This window comes from Falco naumanni, chromosome 5 (assembly GCF_017639655.2).
Source record: "Falco naumanni isolate bFalNau1 chromosome 5, bFalNau1.pat, whole genome shotgun sequence".
In the NCBI taxonomy this organism is placed as follows: Eukaryota; Metazoa; Chordata; class Aves; order Falconiformes; family Falconidae; genus Falco; species Falco naumanni.
This window is the reverse complement of record NC_054058.1, coordinates 80,853,091-80,874,117: the sequence shown is the minus strand read 5'-3', so window position 1 is coordinate 80,874,117 and position 21,027 is coordinate 80,853,091. Positions and strand designations below refer to the sequence as shown.

Here is a 21,027-nt window from a genome sequence, read left to right as displayed (position 1 = left end):
CAGTAAGTCACTTTTACAATGAAGGTATTAAGTGTATTTCTGTAGAAATTAGCATGGTGACAAACTATCTTTTCTAACAAAGCTAAATGAGAATAGCAAATGGAGAAATGGTGGTATAATAACATCTGGAGAGGCTGAAAGAGAACAGAATAAAGCGCAGCAGAAAAGGAGAATTAGATTACATAAAGTAAAATCTGCATTAAAAAAAGCCCACAAAGGCTGATTAAGAACAGTACTTTTTAATTCTCTGAAACCTGAAAAAAGCACATCTCAAAAACAGGATACGACAGGTTGGAGGGTTAGTAATTGACCTCTGGAGGTCATCTACTCCTACCTCCTACTCAAAGCAGGGCCATCTTAGAAGTGAGGTTTGGTTGCCCAGAGCCATGTGTACCTGAGCTCTGAGTACCTCTGGGGATGGAGATCCTACAACCTATCAGCAACCTGTTCCGATGCATTACCACTCTCATTCTGAAAATATTTTTCTGATGTCTAGATGAAAATTCTCTTATTTCAATTCTGTGTGTATCGCCTCTTATCTTTCCACTGTGGTTTTCTGTGAAGACTCTGACTCCGTTTTCCGCATCATCTCTCTGTTGGGTGGCAGAAGACAGCAACTGGATCCCCTCTTCACCTACCAGATGTCTTTTCCAAGTTGAACAAAACCAGCTCCCTCAGCATCTTTTCCTACATCACATGTTCCAGTCTCCTATGCATCCTAGTAATCCTCCACTGGACTCACTCCAGTTTGTCAATTAAAAATGAAGTCATATAATACTGTTTTGTTTTATACCACACATTAATATTTATCCACCTATAAGGCACTTTTGTAATTTCCCCAATATCAAAGCATTCATAGAATCATAGAATGGTTTGGGTTGGAAAAGACCTTTAAAGATCATGAAGTCCAACCCCCCTGTCCAACCTGACCTTGAATGCTTCCAGTGACAGGACATCCACAGCTTCTCTGGGCAGCCTGTTCCAGTGTCTCACCACCTTTACTGTAAAAGATTTCTTCCTTATGTCCAATCTAAATCTATCCTCTTTCAGTTTGAAACCATTCATTCAAATGATGACAAACAACTCTGGAATGAGGAAGGTAAATTATTATCCCCTTACTCCCGAGTAAGAAAGCATGTCTCAGCTAAGATGGGAAATTTTGTTCAGTATTACACACAGAACACAATCCAAGACTTCAAAACCCTTTTTCTCGTTAAATGAAGTTTGTGTTTTCAGTTTGAAATTCAAATATTTCAGTGCTGGTGAGGATATAACTGACCTCCAAAATTCCCACATACTATACTTCACAAAAAGCTATTATTTTCTCTTGACATTCAATAAAAATATTTGATCAGCTCCTTTGTAAGAAACGAGAATTACTTACTGCCTTCCCATGTACAGTGTAAGAGATTCAATGCCCCCTCTACTCTTTTCCAGTGTTGAAGGTGAAAGAAAGCATATGCTATTGCTTCACTGTCCCCTCTCTTCAGAATATGTTCAGGGGGCAGAATTAAGCTTTTCATTTCTAGTAGATACTGTAACAAAAAAGCAGAGCACAATTATTTCAGAGGTAATAAAAAAACCACAAAAAGCTGCCTGCAATTCTACAATGCACACTGAAAGGTCTATTCCCCTGAAGTACTTGTAAGTGTTTCATCAAATGTGTAACATCACCAACTGCACTTCAAGACAATTACCGAATTATTCCCAAAGACTAAGATATGCTGACAGATGGTTAATGTTCTGCTCTTCAGCTGTAGTAAGGGGACTACAGAGAATTTCAAAATGAGATGTCTCTCTTATCAAAGATGGAAAAAAGAGCTCAAAGCAGAAAAGAGAATCTAATTACAAGAGCTTTTTAATTAAAAATGTTTATAATAAAATGAAGACGACATTAAGCAGTGTGACACACATAGTCTTTCCATAAAGAAACACGCAGTGCTCGGTTTGCACACAGGTTGCTTTATTGCCATCAGCTGGTGGCTGTGTCTAGGAATACACAAGGTTGGCAGCCACTGAAGTAGCTACCAACAAGATACAAAGTAAAAACAGTTACAAAATGTCAAAAATACCTACTTCCCAGAAAAAAAAGTGTTTGATGTTTAAGCTTGCTACTTGAAACGGTCATATTGAAAATAGTATGAAACCAAAAAGCACCACTGACCAAATCCACAAGCAAATTTCCCCATTACTGTATTCCCCATAGCAGAAGCAGATGAAACACATGGAGCGCTCACGCCACAGAGGTCCTGGACATTATCCAGGCAGGTGATTTTTCTCCTCCCCCATACCATGAACTAGACCGCTACCAGTTCAGCAGACCTTATCACATCACTGCTGTTAACCACATTCCAGTTAGCAGAGAGGAAAGATAGAGCGGAAGGGGAAAGATACACCACTTGCTGGCATGCTGTACAAGGGAAGGAATGATAGACAGAAATCACAGGCTGCCAAATCGACTTCTGTTTGTCAGTTCTCCTCTGAGGAAGTGTAACGTTTCCCAGCTATGCACTGACTGCTCTTCAATAGTATAGGGAAGCTGTTGCTCCCTTGCAGGATGCCCAAGAGCAAACATTCTCCCCACCAGACTATTTCAGTTAACACAAAAGGCTTGATAAAAGGTTTAATCATTGGCAAAAAGAGAGTGAGTGTGCACCCCCTCCATTTTACCCCGTGTCTACACACCGGTCTAGAAGAAGGATGACTACAGGACCTAGAGACTGACAACAACCCGGTGAGTGCAGGCACCCATAAGAAGACAACCTGACACCAGAGGTGAAACTGAGGCATGGGTGATGTTAACCCTCCACAGCTCCTCCTGAACACTGCCTTTTGTGAAAGGGATGAGCTGGTGAAGAAAAAAGGAGAAAGAGGGCAAAATAAATAAATGGGAATTGAAAATCAGCCTTGGGGAAAGGAAGAGGAAAGGCCAGAAGGAAATGAGCACCAATCACATGATGTGATGGAAAGCATCCTAGAGCTAGTCACCCCTTTGCCTGAAGGAGCCTGGAAGGAGCTAGCAAACAGGTCAAGGATTTGAAGAGACTGTGATCAAAACAGAGAACTGTCAAACCTGGAAAAAAAAATACTTCGAAGAGAAAAGAGAAATTATGTGTGTTTCTGATGCAGGTAACAGTATTAAAGGAGGAGAAACTGAATTAGCAGTGGGAGTAGTTAATGTGATACTTGGATTTTCTCTAAAGCCTTTCAGAAAAATCTGAGAGCTGCAGAGCAGGTGGATTAATGGAAGAAGCTGCAATTTAGTAGGCAGGACGGGGGATTAAGAGTGACAGAGAGAACAGAATAAAGAGCTGACAAGAGGGATGGAGCTGCCAGGCTTACAGAAGTACAGCAAACATTCTTAATTCACTGCCCTAATGAATGTGCCACCCTTTTAAAAACATACGTTATACCTGTTCAGCAGAATGGAATACAGCTGCAAAAGCTGCAGGTTTCTGGTTTATTAATTTAGAATACACGTCTTATTTCAGGTTCTTTTTTAAAAAGTAAATGAGAAAACAAGTTCTCAATATTTGAATATTTCAATTAAAGGAACAAAAAAAAAATCCCAAACCCAAAGCCCTGTCATTATTTATAGGAAAAGGAAAACTAGGAAAGAATGTCCTATTTCTAGGAGCGTTGAGATGAAAACAGGTTATATTGATTCTTATGTATTGCTTGTTATCAGTGATTAAAAACAAATCAAGTGGAAATAGCAGATGGAAGGATATATCTTGACACTTGCAAATCATTCTTGCCCTCACTCACTTGTGTTGGCTTTTCAGCCTGCATTTTTCTCAGTTTCAGAATGAAAAACTTATTTTAAAAGTTCCTCAGATCAACGATGTGAAACGCTCCTCCCTCATTACTCTGTCACAGCTCCTTTCCCAAACAAAAAGTACAAAATCTGGTTTGGTGATAATCAAGAAGATCCAAACACAAAGCTGATGGATGGTTCAAGTCTCACTTGGGCCTCATAACAGTTTTTGTTCTGTGCACAAAGGTCAGCCATACCTTCCAGGCATACAAACTGTCAATGAATTTATTCTGGAGGCATTTCCAGCAGGAATGCTGATTGTACGCAGCCCCGGAGAGACCTCATCTGGAACACTGTGCAGTTCTCATCAGGCACTTTCAGAAATTTAAAGATCAAATTCTACAAGTACAGAAGAGAGCTAATCAAAGAAATGGGACGCTTGCTTTGTGAGAGTGCACTTGGAAGGCCTCCATCTAACTTCTCTGAATAGGAGTACCAGAAAGGTACCTAGCTGTAGGTAGGGCTTCATTATTATCAAAGGAGAGATATGACTATCCATGAAAATCACGATGGCCTTGATGTCCTAGAATATCATATCCATTCAAGAACTTCTGTATTTTCAAGGAGACTTCAAAAGCCCAGAGGGTATTCAGATTCCCTGGTTTGCTGACAGGGCTCAGGGTCTACTTTGAGACAGCATGGCCAAGGGCAGCCCCTTTCCACGGTAACTGCAGGTACTGGCACCCAGATATTTGACAGGCAGGACTGAGTCCCAGCAACCTACAGGGTTTCTAGCAGGTTGTCATGAAATCATCACAGTCCTCCTGAAATATTTTGGATTGGAAAAGCAGACAAATTCCAGGGAAATTCAACTAAATGAAAAACCCCTTTCTTCAAAGACCATTCAGTAACCTGCAGTCCTCATGCTGCCCATGTAACGTGTGAATCACAGTCCTGATGGACGGCTGCACGCAACAAGTATCTCCAGCTCTTGGGAAAATCAGCCAAACACATCAGATTGTAGTTTCCAAGAGGCTGCTATTGCACTTAATTAAAGATACTACACTAGACAGGTACAGTCTTCTCTCCAGCCACCAAAGACTTCAGTGTGGGAATCTGACTATTTATACCTCAGCATTTCCAGTCCAGAGCACAGCCCTTGTTGTTATAGGACTAACGGACACAAGAACCTACCACAACGCTAAAATTCACACTAGCATGAACTCCACCTGGCTTCCCAAGAGAAGAACCTACACCTTTTGACAGACTGCCTATTAACCGTAACTCCTGACACACTGACACCTCAGATTCAACCATGACCTTTACAATTTAAGTAATTAATCTCTGCTACCTTTTGGGAACCCTCTGTCATCCCGACAGGGCTCCCTACCAGGGCTCTGAGCCCAAGCGTGGTTCTAGTTCAGAGGAAGAGTCGAATAACAGGATAAATAAGAAACTCAGCAAAGAGCTAGCCATCCTGAAGGAAACGGAGATGGCAAGCCCAGCACGTCTCCAACTGCATTCGTTTTCTGATGATGAATGAAGAAGTTTAACTGGAACAGGAAATAGCATGTCACCACCATCTAAGGTTATCATGTTGCTTTAAAAAAGGGAATCAGCTCAGAAAAGATAGTCTAGAAAATTTCAGCTAGGATGTCCTAGTCTTAAACCAAGTCATGAGCGAATACTGAAGCTGCACAATGATTTCTGTCATCAACAGATGGCTCAATCGGCCCTTCTTTACTGCATTGTTTGGGTTTGGATTTTTTTGGTTATCTTTTTTTCTTTTTCTGGTCTCTCTCTTCTCTCACCCTAAACTTTTTCCTGTCAAAAACCTGTATTTTAGGAGTTACAACAAGGGTAAAAGTATTTTTCATGTGCTTCCACAGAGCTTCTGGGCTGGTTACATGACATTGTGATGGATATTGCTCAGCTATAGTCATTCTGTACACATATGGTTATATGCCTTTTAACGAGCATTTGGAGGATGACAATGGACCTTGTACACATGACGTGCAACATGGTGGAGTTTATATTTCTCTTACATGAATTGATTGAATGTACATTATTTATTTCATAATATTGACAGCACTCTGGCTACTAATTCTCCTCTGCTGGGACAGCTTTTAACATTCCACATTAATGACCTATTTCATTGCTCTTTTATAAAATAAATCGACCTATCTCAGGCAGATTTCCTTCTTTTTCCTCAGTTGTGCAATTTACCTCTGAAATTACAGCTCAGGCTGCAAATAGGCAACAGTCAACTCCTGCACCTGTGACAGCATCCCTCCAGGCCAGAATATGAGAATTTAACATTGTTTGGACAAGAACTCTCCTCCTCCCAGTGGGATGAACAGCACAAGCTTAAAACAGTTCCAAAATACTGGTTCCTACATGCCCAGAGAAGCCACTTGTAGGTCACCTACCAAGTTCTCATTGAATTGATGGCAATTAAGAACTTTGGCCCTTTTGCTGGAGATACAAAACCAAATCACTGTCTCACTGAACAGTTGAAAACTCTCCTAAACAGGTCTGGAATAGTTTCTCTCTAATATCATTGGGTGTGTGGAATAGATTAATTTCCCATCTGGTATTTGAATTTGTTTACATTATTTGTTTCTATTAGCAACTACAACTTACTAGAAACCACACAAGCATACAGACACAGTTCTTATAAAAAAAAACCCAACAAACTAAGTAAGAAAGAAATGAGAAGGGATGAAATGGAGAACAGATAAATCTTTAAAAGTGTTTAAGTCAATTGTTTGTTACATCTTTTTAATATGTTTACAAACAAAACTGGCATGTTTTAAAGTAATATAAATATTTGTCTGATTCAAATGCAGAACACTTCAGCAAGTACTCTTTAAATCAACTCAGCTCCTGGCTTACAGAGCAAACCCATACAACTGTATGCAGAGCACACTTCTGACTCACTTTTAACAATCAGGTATACGGACCACCGTCTGTTTTCTCTTCCCTTTGACTTTCCTGAATAGCTTGTGTCTCTTAGATCACAGAAAAGAGAGGGGACTTTTCAGAAGGAGTTTGAATGCAGGGAAAGAGCCTTGCAAACCAGTTCAGAAAGGGTATTCCACAACTGAAGAATGTCCCAGAAATAGCTGTAGTACTTTATCAGCATTAGCTTGGGATAGTTGCATTACATGTAAGTGGGGAAGCTCAAAACACATCTAAATAATATTGATGAAGCCTTGTGTGTGTATTTGTGTGTATGCACATACTTTTTTTCCCAGCCACTCCACAAATTATGTACTCTCCATGACATGGGATGCATTACTCTCCATACAAAACCCTCTGCAATTTCAGTGATACCCCAACAGTGTCAGCACACTTCCTTGGGACCAAAACTCCACAGTGCATGGCGCTACACTAAAACAAAAGGTTACTAGTCCACAGAATCTCATTTAAGACAAAGATGTTGAAAAAAAGTGCAGACAAATCTTCGCAAACAAGTGATACAATTTGTTGTGATGCTTCTCATAGTGTAATTCATAGCTCCTTGCTTTGTTCTCTTTCCTGCTGTACCGCTGATTTCAATCTTTTACTGGTTATGTTTTTCTTCCACTAAAAAGAACCCTAAGAACACTTTGCCTGGTGAAGTGCTTTTTCTATCAGAAATCTCTGCCGAAATATAAAGCTGCAATTTGGTGTAGCTGAGTTGCTTCTGTAACATAAACAAGACAAACTGTAGATAGACATATCTTTTATCAGTCACACAGTATAGCTTAAAAAAATTAAGCCACTTTCATGAACAGAAATTTTTTTACAGGTAAGATGTCTTCAGCAGTCTTGATCAGTATGACAGCGGTCGCATTTTTACTACAGTCAAGAAGATTAGTGTTTACACACCCGAGCTGGCCTTACCCTGCACAGCTCAGCTTCCAGAAACAGCACAGCCAGGTCGGCTGCCCAGCTTGCTGGAGAGATCTGGCAGGCTGTATTGAACTCTGTATTGCCTTTTTTCACTTAAACCAAATTTTAGTACCTTCTTATGTCACATCTTGACACCAGTGTATTCCAAAATGAGAATTTATCACCTATGACTAAGACTTAACGGATTGACCTCTGGGAATTAAACTGTCATTGAAATGTACTCAAAAACAGAAGAAGCGACCTGCATCAAAAGAAGGTTATTTGCTGGAAGGCTGCCTGAAGAAAGACTGTCAACCATATTAGATCTCTGCAAAAGGCATTTTTGTGCAGACACAAAAATAATGTGATGCATAGTCATCTAGAACCAATGGAAGTGGGTGCCAACATCTTCGTGACTGACTTTCTGAGAATTAACCCAGAAGCATGCATATGCAGGAGTTTCTATATGGAAGGCAGGTGTTTTTGCAGGGTTTCTCACCTCTGTAAAGTGGGAATCTGGGACTTTTACACTGTTTCTTCTTAAGCAGTTCCAATATCTTTGGATTACATTTAAAAGGAAGCGTAAGAAATATATCTGACCTCTGCAACATCACTATGGAACACTAGACTGCAATCTGGCCATAATCTCCAAGGGAAAAATCAGCACCATTGTAAGAATCCCATGGCAGTTTTACACAAATCTGCAATAGGTCACAATGGGAGACCCAGTCTCCCTTTATTGCTAAATGCAGATCAAGCAGCATCTCTCAGTGTGTGCAGAGTGTGTTCCTTGCATTCCCTTTGTCTCAGAATCTCATTAACAAAAATTTGCTATTTCCAGTTAAATGTCTAGAAAATGCATATCCAGTAATAATCTTTTTACATGATAATTCTAAATTTTAATGATTTGCACTGCAAATGGTAAAATCTCTTTTTAAGATAAACCAGAAACATATCGAACCATTTATTTCTCTTTAATAGTGCAGTTGCCTGCTTTCAAGGCTTCTGCTGGGAACTTTGCAAATGCTTTAAATCCTCGTGACCTTTGTAATTTATTTCTTCCTCAGTCTGAACAAGAGACTTATTAGTGTTTAAATCCTAAAGAAACTTTGAAGACTTATTCGTATTATTTTTGTGGCACTGTTAGATTTCTTGTGATGCTGCTTGCTAAAACTTCTCTCCATTTCATTAGGAACAAATTGGATATGACTTCAATCGTTAACTGAATGGAAATGAGGTGTAATACCCATACTGTGCATAAAATTATAGCCAAAAATATATTTTTGCCACCTTAATATCCTTTAACTAACAGCAGAAAGAATGTGAAATTAGTAGTGCTGCACATTAATCTGTATTAGGCTACACTGTTTTAATGTTAAAATATGAACTACAAAAACCCTAGGGTGTGCTCCTGTTACTACCTTGCTATCTTCATAATTTGTATGTTTCACAAAAGTTGTCAATTTCAAAATGACGGACTTTGAAAAACTGAGGGAATCAATTAACAATGTGAACTGACTGAAAAGCTCAGGAACTTAAGTGAGAAAGAGGACTGGAATGTCTTTAAATCAAAAGGACCAAAACTAACACACAATCTGCATTTCACACATGGGGATAATGGTCAGAAAGGAGATTCAGCCTTGCATTGAACAGAAGCTGGCTAGTCAGAAGGAGATCAAAAGTGATGAATAAAAGTACTGATCTACAAGAAAAGCAGGATCTTGGAGGTCTGGAAGCACAGAGGTTATGGAGGAATGGCCACAACTTAGAGTAAGGAAGATTTTTTCCAAGGCAGTCAAACCGATGAAGAGCACACTCTTAAGTATAAACAGAAGTAGTACAAGCAAAAGGGTAGTAAATGAAGACTTAGCCTCAGTTTCATGGCAGTGCAGAGCATGAAGACAACAGCAGGATGGACACGAGGAGCATGTACAGAAGTGGAGGCCACTGCCCATGATCTCTGTCCCTGAACAGTGAAAGAACCAGTCCCAGAAATGGCCAGACTAGCATGACTGACACAAAGCAAAAAGATCCCCACTCAGAATCAAGTGATCCAGTGATGAGAGAAGTAAATGCAATACCATTCATTTAAAGAGGATGGAAACAATACGTGCTAATATGAAAACATTAGTATGCAAACCGTTAAAAAAGATTTTAATGGAAAGAATTATCAAAAGCATGGAGGTAAGTGAGGAAAATGGAACAGGCTCTCAAGGATTGCTCATGACAGGCTAAACTGGTATCTTTGCTTGGAAAAGTATCTCATTTTTTAGATAGCAAGGACAGAATACTCTAACTGGGCTTCAGTAAAACATTCAGGAAGGTTCACCCACAACAGAACTGGAACAGAGAGTTAAACAGGCACCCAGGCAGAAGAGAAATATTCAAAGGTTGTGTTGGTGCAAGAACCACCGGGATGGAAGAAAGTAAACCGAGTTCCACAGAAGCAGTCCTGGAACCAAACTTCATTTAATATTTTAATTTTATAGCTTGGCACAAAAACAGAAGATCAGCTAATAATACAAAGGGACTTATCTCACCTAAATCTTGTTGTCTAAAAATCAGGCTTTTACTGGAAAATTGTTGCTCCTTTCATAGTCAATGTAGAAACAGGCACCTCGGAGGGAAAGTCTGTCTAGAGATGTCTAAGATAGTTCCTTCTTTCCACTGCCTGTAGAGGAAGTCTAGATGATTTTATTAAACAAACAGCCTAACTTTCAGGTATCTAAACCATGCTATTTAGTGGTTGGCATAACAGACAGAGCTCAAAGAGAAAATATTTAATTCCTGCAACGCATGAGAAGTAACTTCCTGCAATCCATGTGTACATATGGCAGGGGTTTTGGGTTTATCTTGACCAGACTTGGTATTCAGCTGTACCTGATGAATAGGCTCCCTACATTAACACACACCAGTCTTCCACTCTGCAGTTAAGGCTGCTTACTTGGTCCACAGGTTTGTGGGGTGAGTTTCAGAGGCAGATCTCCAAGGGCCAAAAAGCATCTGCCTCTAATTTGCCTTTACAATGAACTTACAGACTGCAATACTGAGTATCAGGTGATGAAATAATAAAATACATTAGCTTTTAGTAGCCCCTGGGCAAGATTCTTACTGCTGAGATACATATCTAGAGAGGTGATTAGGGAATTAGAACATAAATCCCTTTTCTTACTTTGTAGTTCTCAGCAACTCCTCATCTCTGAGCTTTGCATTCTCAAAACTTAATGACAGGGTGCTGCATAAGGAATTACTAATGCAACTTTTATGAAGTACACCATGAACTCCAAACATGTTTCTTTGTATAGCATGCCAAAAATATATTCTTACATGTAATCATCAAAACAAATAAACCATGCTATTTTGAACTAGAATATTTTTAATGGATATTTTGTAAATAATAATCTGTCTTTTTATATGGTTCTGTCCTGCAGTGTAGCATTTAGTGGTGTCTACTACCACAATCCATCATGTAATTGTTGCTCACGTAGATGACTCACTTCAGCTAAAATTTCAAGTTGCACAGTCCAGAGCAGGAGACACTAAATGTGAAAGATCAAACAAAAAACCTGTGCATACTATCAACTTCTTTCCCCTCCCGTTGTTTGTTTCCCTTCCCACAACATCACTTGCTAATCTAACACAGAAATCAGGAGTTAGGTCCTCAGCAGCGTTAAAGCTACAACAATGCTTTCTCCATACTCACTTTTGGCACGTGTGGATTAAATTCTACTGCTCTGTGAATAGCTTCTACTGCATTCATCTCTGCAGTACTCAGCCCTCGCCTTGAGGCAGCCTCTGGAGAAAATCTACAAAAGCAAAGAAACAAACACATTAGCTCAGAAATGCTATTAAGAAAAAGCCAGAAAAGGAATCTAGAACATGGGCCCATGTAACCAAACTGAGTCAATTTCCTATGCTCTCCAAACTTCCATAGCAAGTGGAAACTCTGAGTGATCTATTACATCAAGGCCAATGAAAATCCCAGCAGAAGTGGAAAGCATGTTTGCATCTAATCATGGCAGAAAGTCAGTTCAAACAGTCCTTTCTCTGTCACTAATCTAAATTTGCTCTAGGTACCTTGCTAAGGGGCATATTCAAGGCTGAAGTTGCAGAAAAAAGAAAAGCAAAAAACCCCAACAATGCCAAATTGTTGTTGGAGGGTTTCTATTAAAAACAGGGTTGGGGAGGTTTTAGGGAGGTTCCCAACCCAATGCCCCTGGGTCAGGTTGGGATGGAAGCACGATGCAGCAGCAGTAGCGGGTGGTCTACTGGCCGCAGCACCATTGAGGGTAGCATGCCCAAACTGTGGGCAAACCATCTGCCCCAGTGAATGAAAAACCAGACCATGCAATCTCTTTCTCACCTCACACCCCACGGCTAACTCCAGAGCTGTACTTGGCAGGCAGACACCACAGGGAAAGCTGTGACAACCTTAGCCCTGCCCTCCCAAGCTGGAGTCGCTGTGTAGGGAGGAAAGATGTTGCAGTAGGTACTGGCGATCTACAGGATAAAAAGAATGAAAGAAAATTACTTAGATCTTGATGTGTACATACACTTTAAAAGCAAAAACTGTCAGGATGTCAATCAAGAAAATGGCTTTCCACTCTACTTGCTTTCCAACTTTAGGGAGGCATTTGACTCTCAGGTGCACAGACACAGCTCTGCCTGGGATTTGTGTGAAGGCATCTGAGCTCAGAATTGGGATTTTTGAGCTCCATTTCCCAAGGAGCTGAGCACCCTTTCAGAGCTGGCCAGTGCTCTCAAGTCCACAGGCATCAAGTAGATGTGCTCAGCACCTTGGAAGGTGGAGACCCAAGAGAAAACCGTAACAGGAATGAGCAGATACTTGTGTCTCTAAAAATATGAACATCATCTACCACTCAGAATCCCTAACATAGTAACGCTAAATCCACCTGCCACTATTTAAGTAGATGAGCAGTCTTCTGGCAGCATTTTAAAATGACATTGCTACGAGTCCACTCACATTTATTTATTACCTTTCTGTTGTCAGGTTTACACAAAGTTGAAGAGGTTCAGCCACACAACACCTTTTACTTCCATCTTCATTATACTATCTAGGAAGCCAAAGCTCACCCGGACAGTATACATAAAACTAAAGGAGAATTGAATTTACGCTATTTGTCTTCATTTCTTCTTCTGTAATATTTGAAGTGCAATGTTTGATCACTGCAATTTTTTCTCATATATAAAGTGATTTTATGAATTTACTGCAGGACTGAATTCTCCTGCTAACCCAGCGGATTGTTAGGGTGTGGGCTCAGCTAAGAGAAATCTCGAGTTAAATCAGGAATTTTGCTGGACAGTGGTTCTTATGCACTTACTTGTCAGAGACAGCTCTGGCTTTGAGCAATGCAGCTGTGTAACATATTGTTGCTGATTTTGGTAAGCTTATATCTGTTGAAAAGAAAGAAAAAATTAAACATCTGAAAATTTAAAAGTCTGCAGAAAGAAAAGTGTTTGATTGATACTTTGGAGTATCATGGCATACCCAAAATTATTATGTGAATTCGGAATACTTTCTGATCTTGGGACTTGTACTCCCATGTCACATGGATTTTAAAATTTCCACCCAATATACAGGCTTTAAAACCTGTGTTGATGACCACTGGAACTGCTATTTAAGCAGCAACAGGGTTCACTAGAGAACTAATTCAAAGAATGACATGACAGAGACATAATGAAAGAATTCATTACTTCATATGCAAATGTGTAGGTAACCCAGAATACATTAATTTTTCCATAGTTCACAAAACATCTAAGTAGTAGCTGAGGGCTATCTTATTCACTCTTTTTGTTTTCACTCAGGAGCAGTTGTCTAATATGACTATGTGGCAGCTATACAAGTTAAGACAGCTATTTAAGTAAGAAGGATTTGACTTGCAAGCAAACAACCATTAGATTTATTGCAGTTAAAGATCAACATTAAAATAAAGTGGTTTGCCTCTTAAGGAAATCTTGGACCAAAATATTCACCAGACAGTCTCTGGCCATTTTATGATGTTCCAGAGACACACAGGAGCCGTAAACCTGACTTAACCCATTAGTTCAATTTAATTTATACCTGTTCTCTACTAGCAGATTAGCACAAAAGCATCCAAAATGTAGAGACAAATGCTGTGTAACAGACTTGAGTTACAGCTTTGTTCCCACTTTTACAAAGAATTGACTCTCACACTAGTAATCTACTAAGGAGATACATATTATATAGTGACTGAAATATTGCAGCATTAAAAAGTTCGAGATAAAGCTAAATGAAAGGACAAACAGGGAAAAAAAAGGCTGGATTCTGCAAACCCTTCTGCACACTGCAGTTATAGGTTCCTATTGTAAATAGCAAATACACAGCACAGTAAACACAAGGCACTGGAGCAGGCCCACCGTAGAAGTGAAGAGCATCTAATCTGACTATTGTTCTGAGAAATTACCTATCCCTCAGTTTGTCATTAAAGTTGATTTGGAAGATGAAATGATCATAGAGCTTGGTAACTTACTTCAGCGTTAAGAGAAACTTGCGATTTACTGAACCCCAGTGCCTTGCAACACAGGGCTCCAAGAAGGAGTTAAAGAGGACAAGCAAGGCATATCTCAGCAACCACCATCCTTCATTTATTAACAAACAAGTAGAACATTGTTCTGTTAGACAGAAAACATGGCCAGAAATGACGGAGGCACTTTGAAAATGCTACCTGTTAAATCCTCTCTATTGTCTTTGTATGCACTTGCACTTCAAGTATGAGATGTAGAGATCTTGTTGCAGGCTCCCCTGTAATATATTCCAACTATAATTTCACTGGAGTATGTAATTGTAGTGGCTAAAGTAATTAAAATCAACAGCACGCAAAGCAGTCTGGGTGACAGACATGTTAATTACCCCACTAATAGAAGCTATCGACAGACACAGATGTGAGCACATCTTCAATGAGAAGAGGAGAAAATATTTATGAGTGCCTTCAATAACCCTGCTTATACCAGGCTTTCCTTAACATCAGGAGTTAAAAGTTATTTCCAGTAAACAGAAATGATCTTTTCCAGAAGATACTGGTCTCTGTCATTCAGTGTAAAACTCACTCATTAAATAATAAATGGAGTGAAACACACAGGAATGCAAAAGAAAAAAACAAACACCAAGAAACCCAGCAATGTGCTGTCATTTATAAGGTTTTCAATGGGTCAAGATAATACATTATTTTCCTCTTACCTGCAAGCGTTTCTCTGGGCCATCAAGCCACTATTACCTCACAGGAAATATTTTCCTCTGCATCAGCCAAAAACCTAGTAATGTTGGTTCAGGATCTGACCTTTACAAAATTTTGCATGAATGACACAGAACAAAAGGTCTACCTAGAAGTCCCTGGAAATACATTTTCCCAGACAAAAGGCAAACTCCACATGTAAAAAGAGGACCAAGAAGAGAAAGTTTGCCCAGACTTCTTCTCATAATGCAGTAAGAGCACCACTTCACTTTTCTATCTGTTTGAAGGAACTGAAAACTAGGAGGAATCAAGAGGCCTGGAGTATATAACTCATGCAGCAGAGGAAAAACAGCTGCTATGCCAATGAAAGCTGCTTGCTCAATTTCATCAAAGAAAGCAGATATGCCAGCAAAAGTCAGAATGACAGCAAGAAAATGTGAATTCAGCTGTTAATACACGATCCATGAAGTGAAACAGTGAGACCACTCAACACACAAAAGCCCTCTAATCACATGTATAAAGGTTAGTTTCTGCATCAGGTCATTGATACTTGAATGGAGAATGTTGTGGACCTTGCATGGACCAAACTGTGAGGATTATTACAATTCTTGGCAAAGGGATTAAGGTATCATACGGTAAGTAGGAACTGAGCTTGATACAGTGTTAAATACACTAGAACAAAACACCGTATCACAAAACAGCTCCTTGAGCTGGACACGTGTGTATACAGACGGCAGGATAATCCACAATGAACTGGTGGTATCTCTAAGGAAGGGAAATACGGTGAGCTGAGGTAAGGCTCAGTACACCGCCTGAGTCGTTCTTGCAGAAGCAATGGGATTTCTCAAGGAATGTTGTGTTCAAATCTGATCACCTACGGTCAAGAACAACAAAAGTAAACAGGAAGATTGGATTGTTTTTGTAAAAATCCAAGTGAAATGAAGTCTAAGTGAAGATAGAACTGTTCCCTATGCATACCCACAAGGAACACAGGAAAGAAGGGCTGCTTAGGTAAAGGATAACACTGGCACAAGAATAAACAGTTCAGAATTAAATTTAAGCTGGAGATTAAAAGAAAGTTTCTGAGAAGTGGATTTTTGAGGCAGATTTTCAGGTAGAATAATGGGACAAACCAACCAGGATGAGCTTGCTCTAGGATGGAGCTTGCTTGGCTCATGGAAGGTGTAATATCCTGCAGTGAATGCAGCAGCAAGGGGACCTGACTCACCCAGGAGGCCTCTTCCAGTACTGTGCTCCTAATAAGCAAGCAGCAAATATTTGAGGATAATACCTACAGTCCCTTGGCAGTGGAAGAAATACATACAAACGTTCATGTTTATGTTGCTGTGGAGATAGCCCTCCATTAGGTCCGTGCTGTTTCCCTCCAAAAGTGTTTTACCTTTTGTTTGCTTCATATTAGACTGGAAGTATTTGGTTCTCATATAATTTAGGCTTCAGCTCCAAAACTGGACCCTTGTATTTTAGACAAAAGCATAAAAGTTATATCTGATTACAACTTGAATTTAGCAAGAGAATCAAGTCTAAACTAGCCCTAGAAAATAAATCCTCTGTCAGGAACCAAAGTGAAGTTTTTCATAAATGACTACGTCCAGTTCTGTGAGCCATCTGGCAAAATATCTTTACATGTACTGTTTCCCACCCTCCTGTGGTTACTTATGGAGCTCCCACAATGTGCTGAAAGATGTGACTGCTATTCTGTTGTCAAATCCATCAGGACATTTTTGCCTAATAAGAATGGATGGGTCGGTCTAAAAAAGGCTCCCCTTCTTCCTTATTGCTTGTATCTTAAAGCAGAATACAAAATAGTCTAGACTTGATTTATGACCATTTTCTTTCCATTAGCCCCAGTCAGCTACGGGGAAGGTTGGGAAAGTGAATTCTTACCAGTCATCTCCTTCTTAAGCAGTTGCCTGTGAGAGAGAACTAATGGAAAGGTGCCATGGATAGAGACTTGCAATGATAATATCACTACTTCTCTCATTCAAGATATCCACAATATGCCATATATGATCTAAATAGGTCATGGGATCTATTGTTCTTATACAATAGCAACTAAACCAAGAAATGATGAATCTGGATATGGACTGGTACAACACCCCCTACCCAAGTTATCCAAAGGCCCCCAAAGTGGTGAGACAGGCATGTTGCAATTGCTTTAGTTGTTAATAAACGCAAAATCTATGTCACTAATCAGAAATTATACCCTATTTTGACCCCAAAGTGTATGTTATTCCCAAACCAACAATATGGATTTCTATGGGCTTAACTTCAGATAGGTGAATAGCCTTATCAACATTAATAGGCCTTATATATTTGCTGAAATAAGCTGTAGTTTGGGGGCCGTAATTTGAACAGTAGTATCCTTACAGTCAAACTGCTAGTTCTTCTTCATATAGCACTGGAGAGAGACTACATTAAGCTGCTGGAATCATTCACGTATTTCCAAATACGTAACTCAAAGTACATCAACAATATGGAAGGAGTTATGAGAAGAGGTAAAACAAAAAAATGGTGGAATACAGGACATATATTAGGCTATGGCTTGGGGGTGAACCCCCTCTCTGATCTGTCTCTCCTTCAGCCTGTCTGTAGGCTCTAGTGATCGGCCAACACTTGCCCTGTCAGTACAGAACTCCCCCAGTTCTCTGCACCTAGAGGCCCGACTGTCAGCTCTTGCAAAAGTGGTAGGAAGCACTGCTTATGGGAAAGAGCGAAAGTGCTCTAGCAAATAAATATGTGCAGGTTGGATCAGTGATGACAGAAGAGAGACACAGTCGTCTGTAAAGACAGAAACATTAAGGAAGAAAGTGAATTAAGCTGATACAAATGGTTAAAAGCAAGAGTAACGGGGTGGAATTCAATAAACTGAAGTATGAACTGAATATGAGGGGAAAAACACTTTGTCAAAAAGATCTAATATCCTGTAGTATTATCTCCCATGAGAACAGTCATTGCGTTTTTCCATAAAACACGGTAGAAAACATGCTGGAAGGAGCAAATCTATGAACACAATGATCTAACGCTTACTTTGTGCTTGCAAAATAAAGCAGTTCCGATTCTCTGTACTTTTGACATTCCTCCTCAGTGGTGGGAAACACCTCAATCAAACACAAACACATAGCCACTGTGTATATTAAGGCCTGGATTTTGGTCCCCTGATAGGATGGGAAAAACGTTTCAGCACAAACAACAATGTTTATTTTGCCATGATCACAACTCAAACCTAAACTGTTCAGACACAGAAAGATTTTGAGGGTCACTGCTGATTGTAAACAATTCATACGCAACTCTTGCTGAGATGCGTATCACAGTGACCAGGCAGGTGTCAGCCCCTTTGATTTGAGCAAGTTCAATCTTAAATGCACATAGAGGGGAAGGAATAATTTCTCCTACAGGAGGTGAGAAAGAGCAAGATTAGCATAACTAGTTTAGAGTTTTTGTGCTTACACATGTTCACAAACAGGAGAAACAACCCCCCTCCCCAGAATCATATGGCAAAAAAAGAGACCAGATGGTACGAAGAAGACACAGAACGGATGCAGAGACCTAACTGAAGTGACAAGTCATTTTGACATGGAGGAAAGAAACTGGTTCTTAGAAGCAGAAGCTGAAAAAGATATAAAGAGAAAAAAGACAAACTATTCTCTCAATACTGTTACACAAACTGGAGGTCTTACGTGATTTGCATCTCTTGGAGAAGGTCTTTAAGGTCTCTCTTTCAAAGAAACAAAAGGATTATAGAACAGTGTGCATAAGGTAGTGGCTGCTTCCATACTGCCATGTGCTACACCTTTAACTCAGAAGAAAACCCTTTCTTGCACTTAGAACATCTACCCAGTTAGCTCCACCAGGTAGAACATCTTCTCAAAAATAGCAAACATAATCATGGCAAGTAAAGAAACTGATGGAGTGGAGGTGTGATCTCAAACGTATACACATATCCAAAAATCCTAGAGACCATAGCTAATATAGCAGAAGGCTCCGTGTAGTTGGTTCATCAGTCTGCAACTCTGCAAAAGGGATGTCTTTAAGTTCAACGTAAACAGAATTTACCCATTTTGTACATCTGTAAGGGCAAGAAGAAATTGGACAGAGGGGGACTGGAGAAAAGAGAGTAGCCCTGAATACACTACATTTTAGAGAATGAATTTCTCTACATTAATTGTTGGATTTCACTAAGTTGGAAGTATTTCAAGACAAAGAAGGCTCTGATTCTAAAGTGTTTCTTCAAGGGCCTGCATTTTGATTTGACATTAATTTAAAGTAGGTTTCTTTGAAGTAAGCTGTTACTAAATAAAGAAGTGTCATAGCCTAGAGCAGAAGGATACTTTTTGTATTTTAAAATAACTTACTTTCTATGTAACCTTTGGTCTGAATTATCTCAAGTGAACTCTGAATTTGGGACTCCGTATACATGGTGACATAGTATTTCTCTTTCTTTGCAAGGGGTTAAGTGAAAAGGGAATCTAAGGTGTTCCTCCTGCAAACCAGAAGGTTTGCAGTCTTATGGGAAAACACTGTCATTTAAAAAAAGGAAAGCAAGGACAGGTTTAGGGAGGAACCATTGCAACACTATGACTAAATACATAGACATTCAATCTTTCTAAATCCCACTTTCAATTGCCAGAAAGGTCTGCATTTTCACACAATGCCCAGGTTACCAGATAATAACAATTAAAGCAACTGGCTGCCCAGCAAAGTTAGTAAATCATTTGCTCTAAGCATTGCGGACCTACTCCACTAGAAAACAATTCATTTAAAAAGCAAGGAAAGAAGCGCAGAGAAACTTTATCTACTATGAATACCAGAAGCTTATTCCATCAAGAATAGTTTCTTTAGCAGCCATAACTATTTCTGCTGTAAATAACATGAATATGTGTTAAATCGGAGCCAAAAATATTTTCAGAATTCATCAGTATTTAGGTCATCTGCACTCTATTGACAGACACTGAACTCTGAAACCATAATGATGTAGCTCAGCAACAGTGCATGCTGTCCCACTAATGAGGCTCTTTTTCCATGAATAATGAGTATAGACATCAGCTCTGTTGCCAGGTACATAATATAAACACAGTTTAACACATGGCTTTTGGTAAAGCAGTGTGTCTGCTTGCAGAGGCTGAGGTTTTGCATAATGTGATCCAACTATTTAGCCCAGGGTGGGAGCAGACTGCTCAAGGAAATAATTTGTTCATATGTTATCAAAATACAATAAATCAGGTTTGGTCCTAGTCAAAAAAAGGCAGTGGAGTGGGACCAACAGAAACTGCAGATAGGAAAGTATAAATGAGTTCATTGTTTTATATTCCAATAAATCTTACAACACATGAAGCTGATGAGTTCTAAAATGAGCTGAGACTCCCTGAGATGGGCCTTCTGAGACTCATGAACTTTAAGAGTTACACCGGTTAAGCCTGTGATTGCAGAGTCCTTGTGTATACCTAGTGTATACACACCTTTGTTCATATATGGCAAAGCAGGAGTTGAAACTGCATGGGTTCAAACAGACAAAGTATGAAGAGTTTTATTTTGAAAAGCCTCATTTGTTACATTTATGACCTCAGTTTTGACTACCAGGTACTTTTGAGAAAACAAAACAAAACAAAACATACCTTCAAGTTTTATCAACTTCCATGACACAAAGTGCCACCATGGTATCATTTAAAACTTGGGATCAGTGCTTTAGTATGCAAAAGCAGAGCTGGCACAGGAGTTTAATCTGAGATTTGGGAGGGTACGGCTTAATTTTCTGTTCTGTCACAGTTCTACTATCTCCCAGGACTATTATCTTGTAACTACATTACAGACCAGAAGGTGCCAAGATCCTGTGGTGCCTGAGGCATGAAAATGGGCATTTTTCTATTTATTTGCTTCTTAACGTGCCAAAAAAAGGTCCATGGGGAACTACACCTATGTCACAGGTACTACCGAAATACAAGAAGCTACAAGAAAAGACTCTGATTTTACCACTTTAACTGCAGATTTCTTCAGCCAGACTAAGCACAACCAAGATCTCTCCCAGAGTCATTACTGTTACTGGATGGCAGTACTCAGGGCCTGGGTGACATTTTGATCTCTGCTTAGAATGATTTGACTCCATAAAGACTTGAAAACATTCCAGGCTGGACTGGTAGCAGTGACTACCACTAATGTCGGCTG

General features: G+C 39.6%; 1 protein-coding gene across 9 annotated transcripts in view; it reads right to left on the bottom strand.

The window, feature by feature from the left end:
• The window catches only part of ST7 (suppression of tumorigenicity 7), a 151,791-nt gene that overhangs the window by 13,076 nt on the left and 117,688 nt on the right, over positions 1–21,027 (bottom strand). For 6 of the 9 annotated variants that reach the window (XM_040596986.1, XM_040596987.1, XM_040596991.1 and 3 more), the window contains 3 exons: positions 12,976–13,048; positions 11,337–11,439; positions 1,385–1,535 (listed from right to left, as the gene is read on the bottom strand). In XM_040596986.1, coding sequence (XP_040452920.1) covers positions 1,385–1,535; positions 11,337–11,439; positions 12,976–13,048 — 327 coding nt within the window. Of the gene's footprint in view, positions 1–1,384; positions 1,536–10,173; positions 10,318–11,336; positions 11,440–12,975; positions 13,049–21,027 lie in introns of those variants that run through there. The other 3 variants (XR_005828289.1, XM_040596992.1, XR_005828290.1) reach the window with 3 other exon arrangements.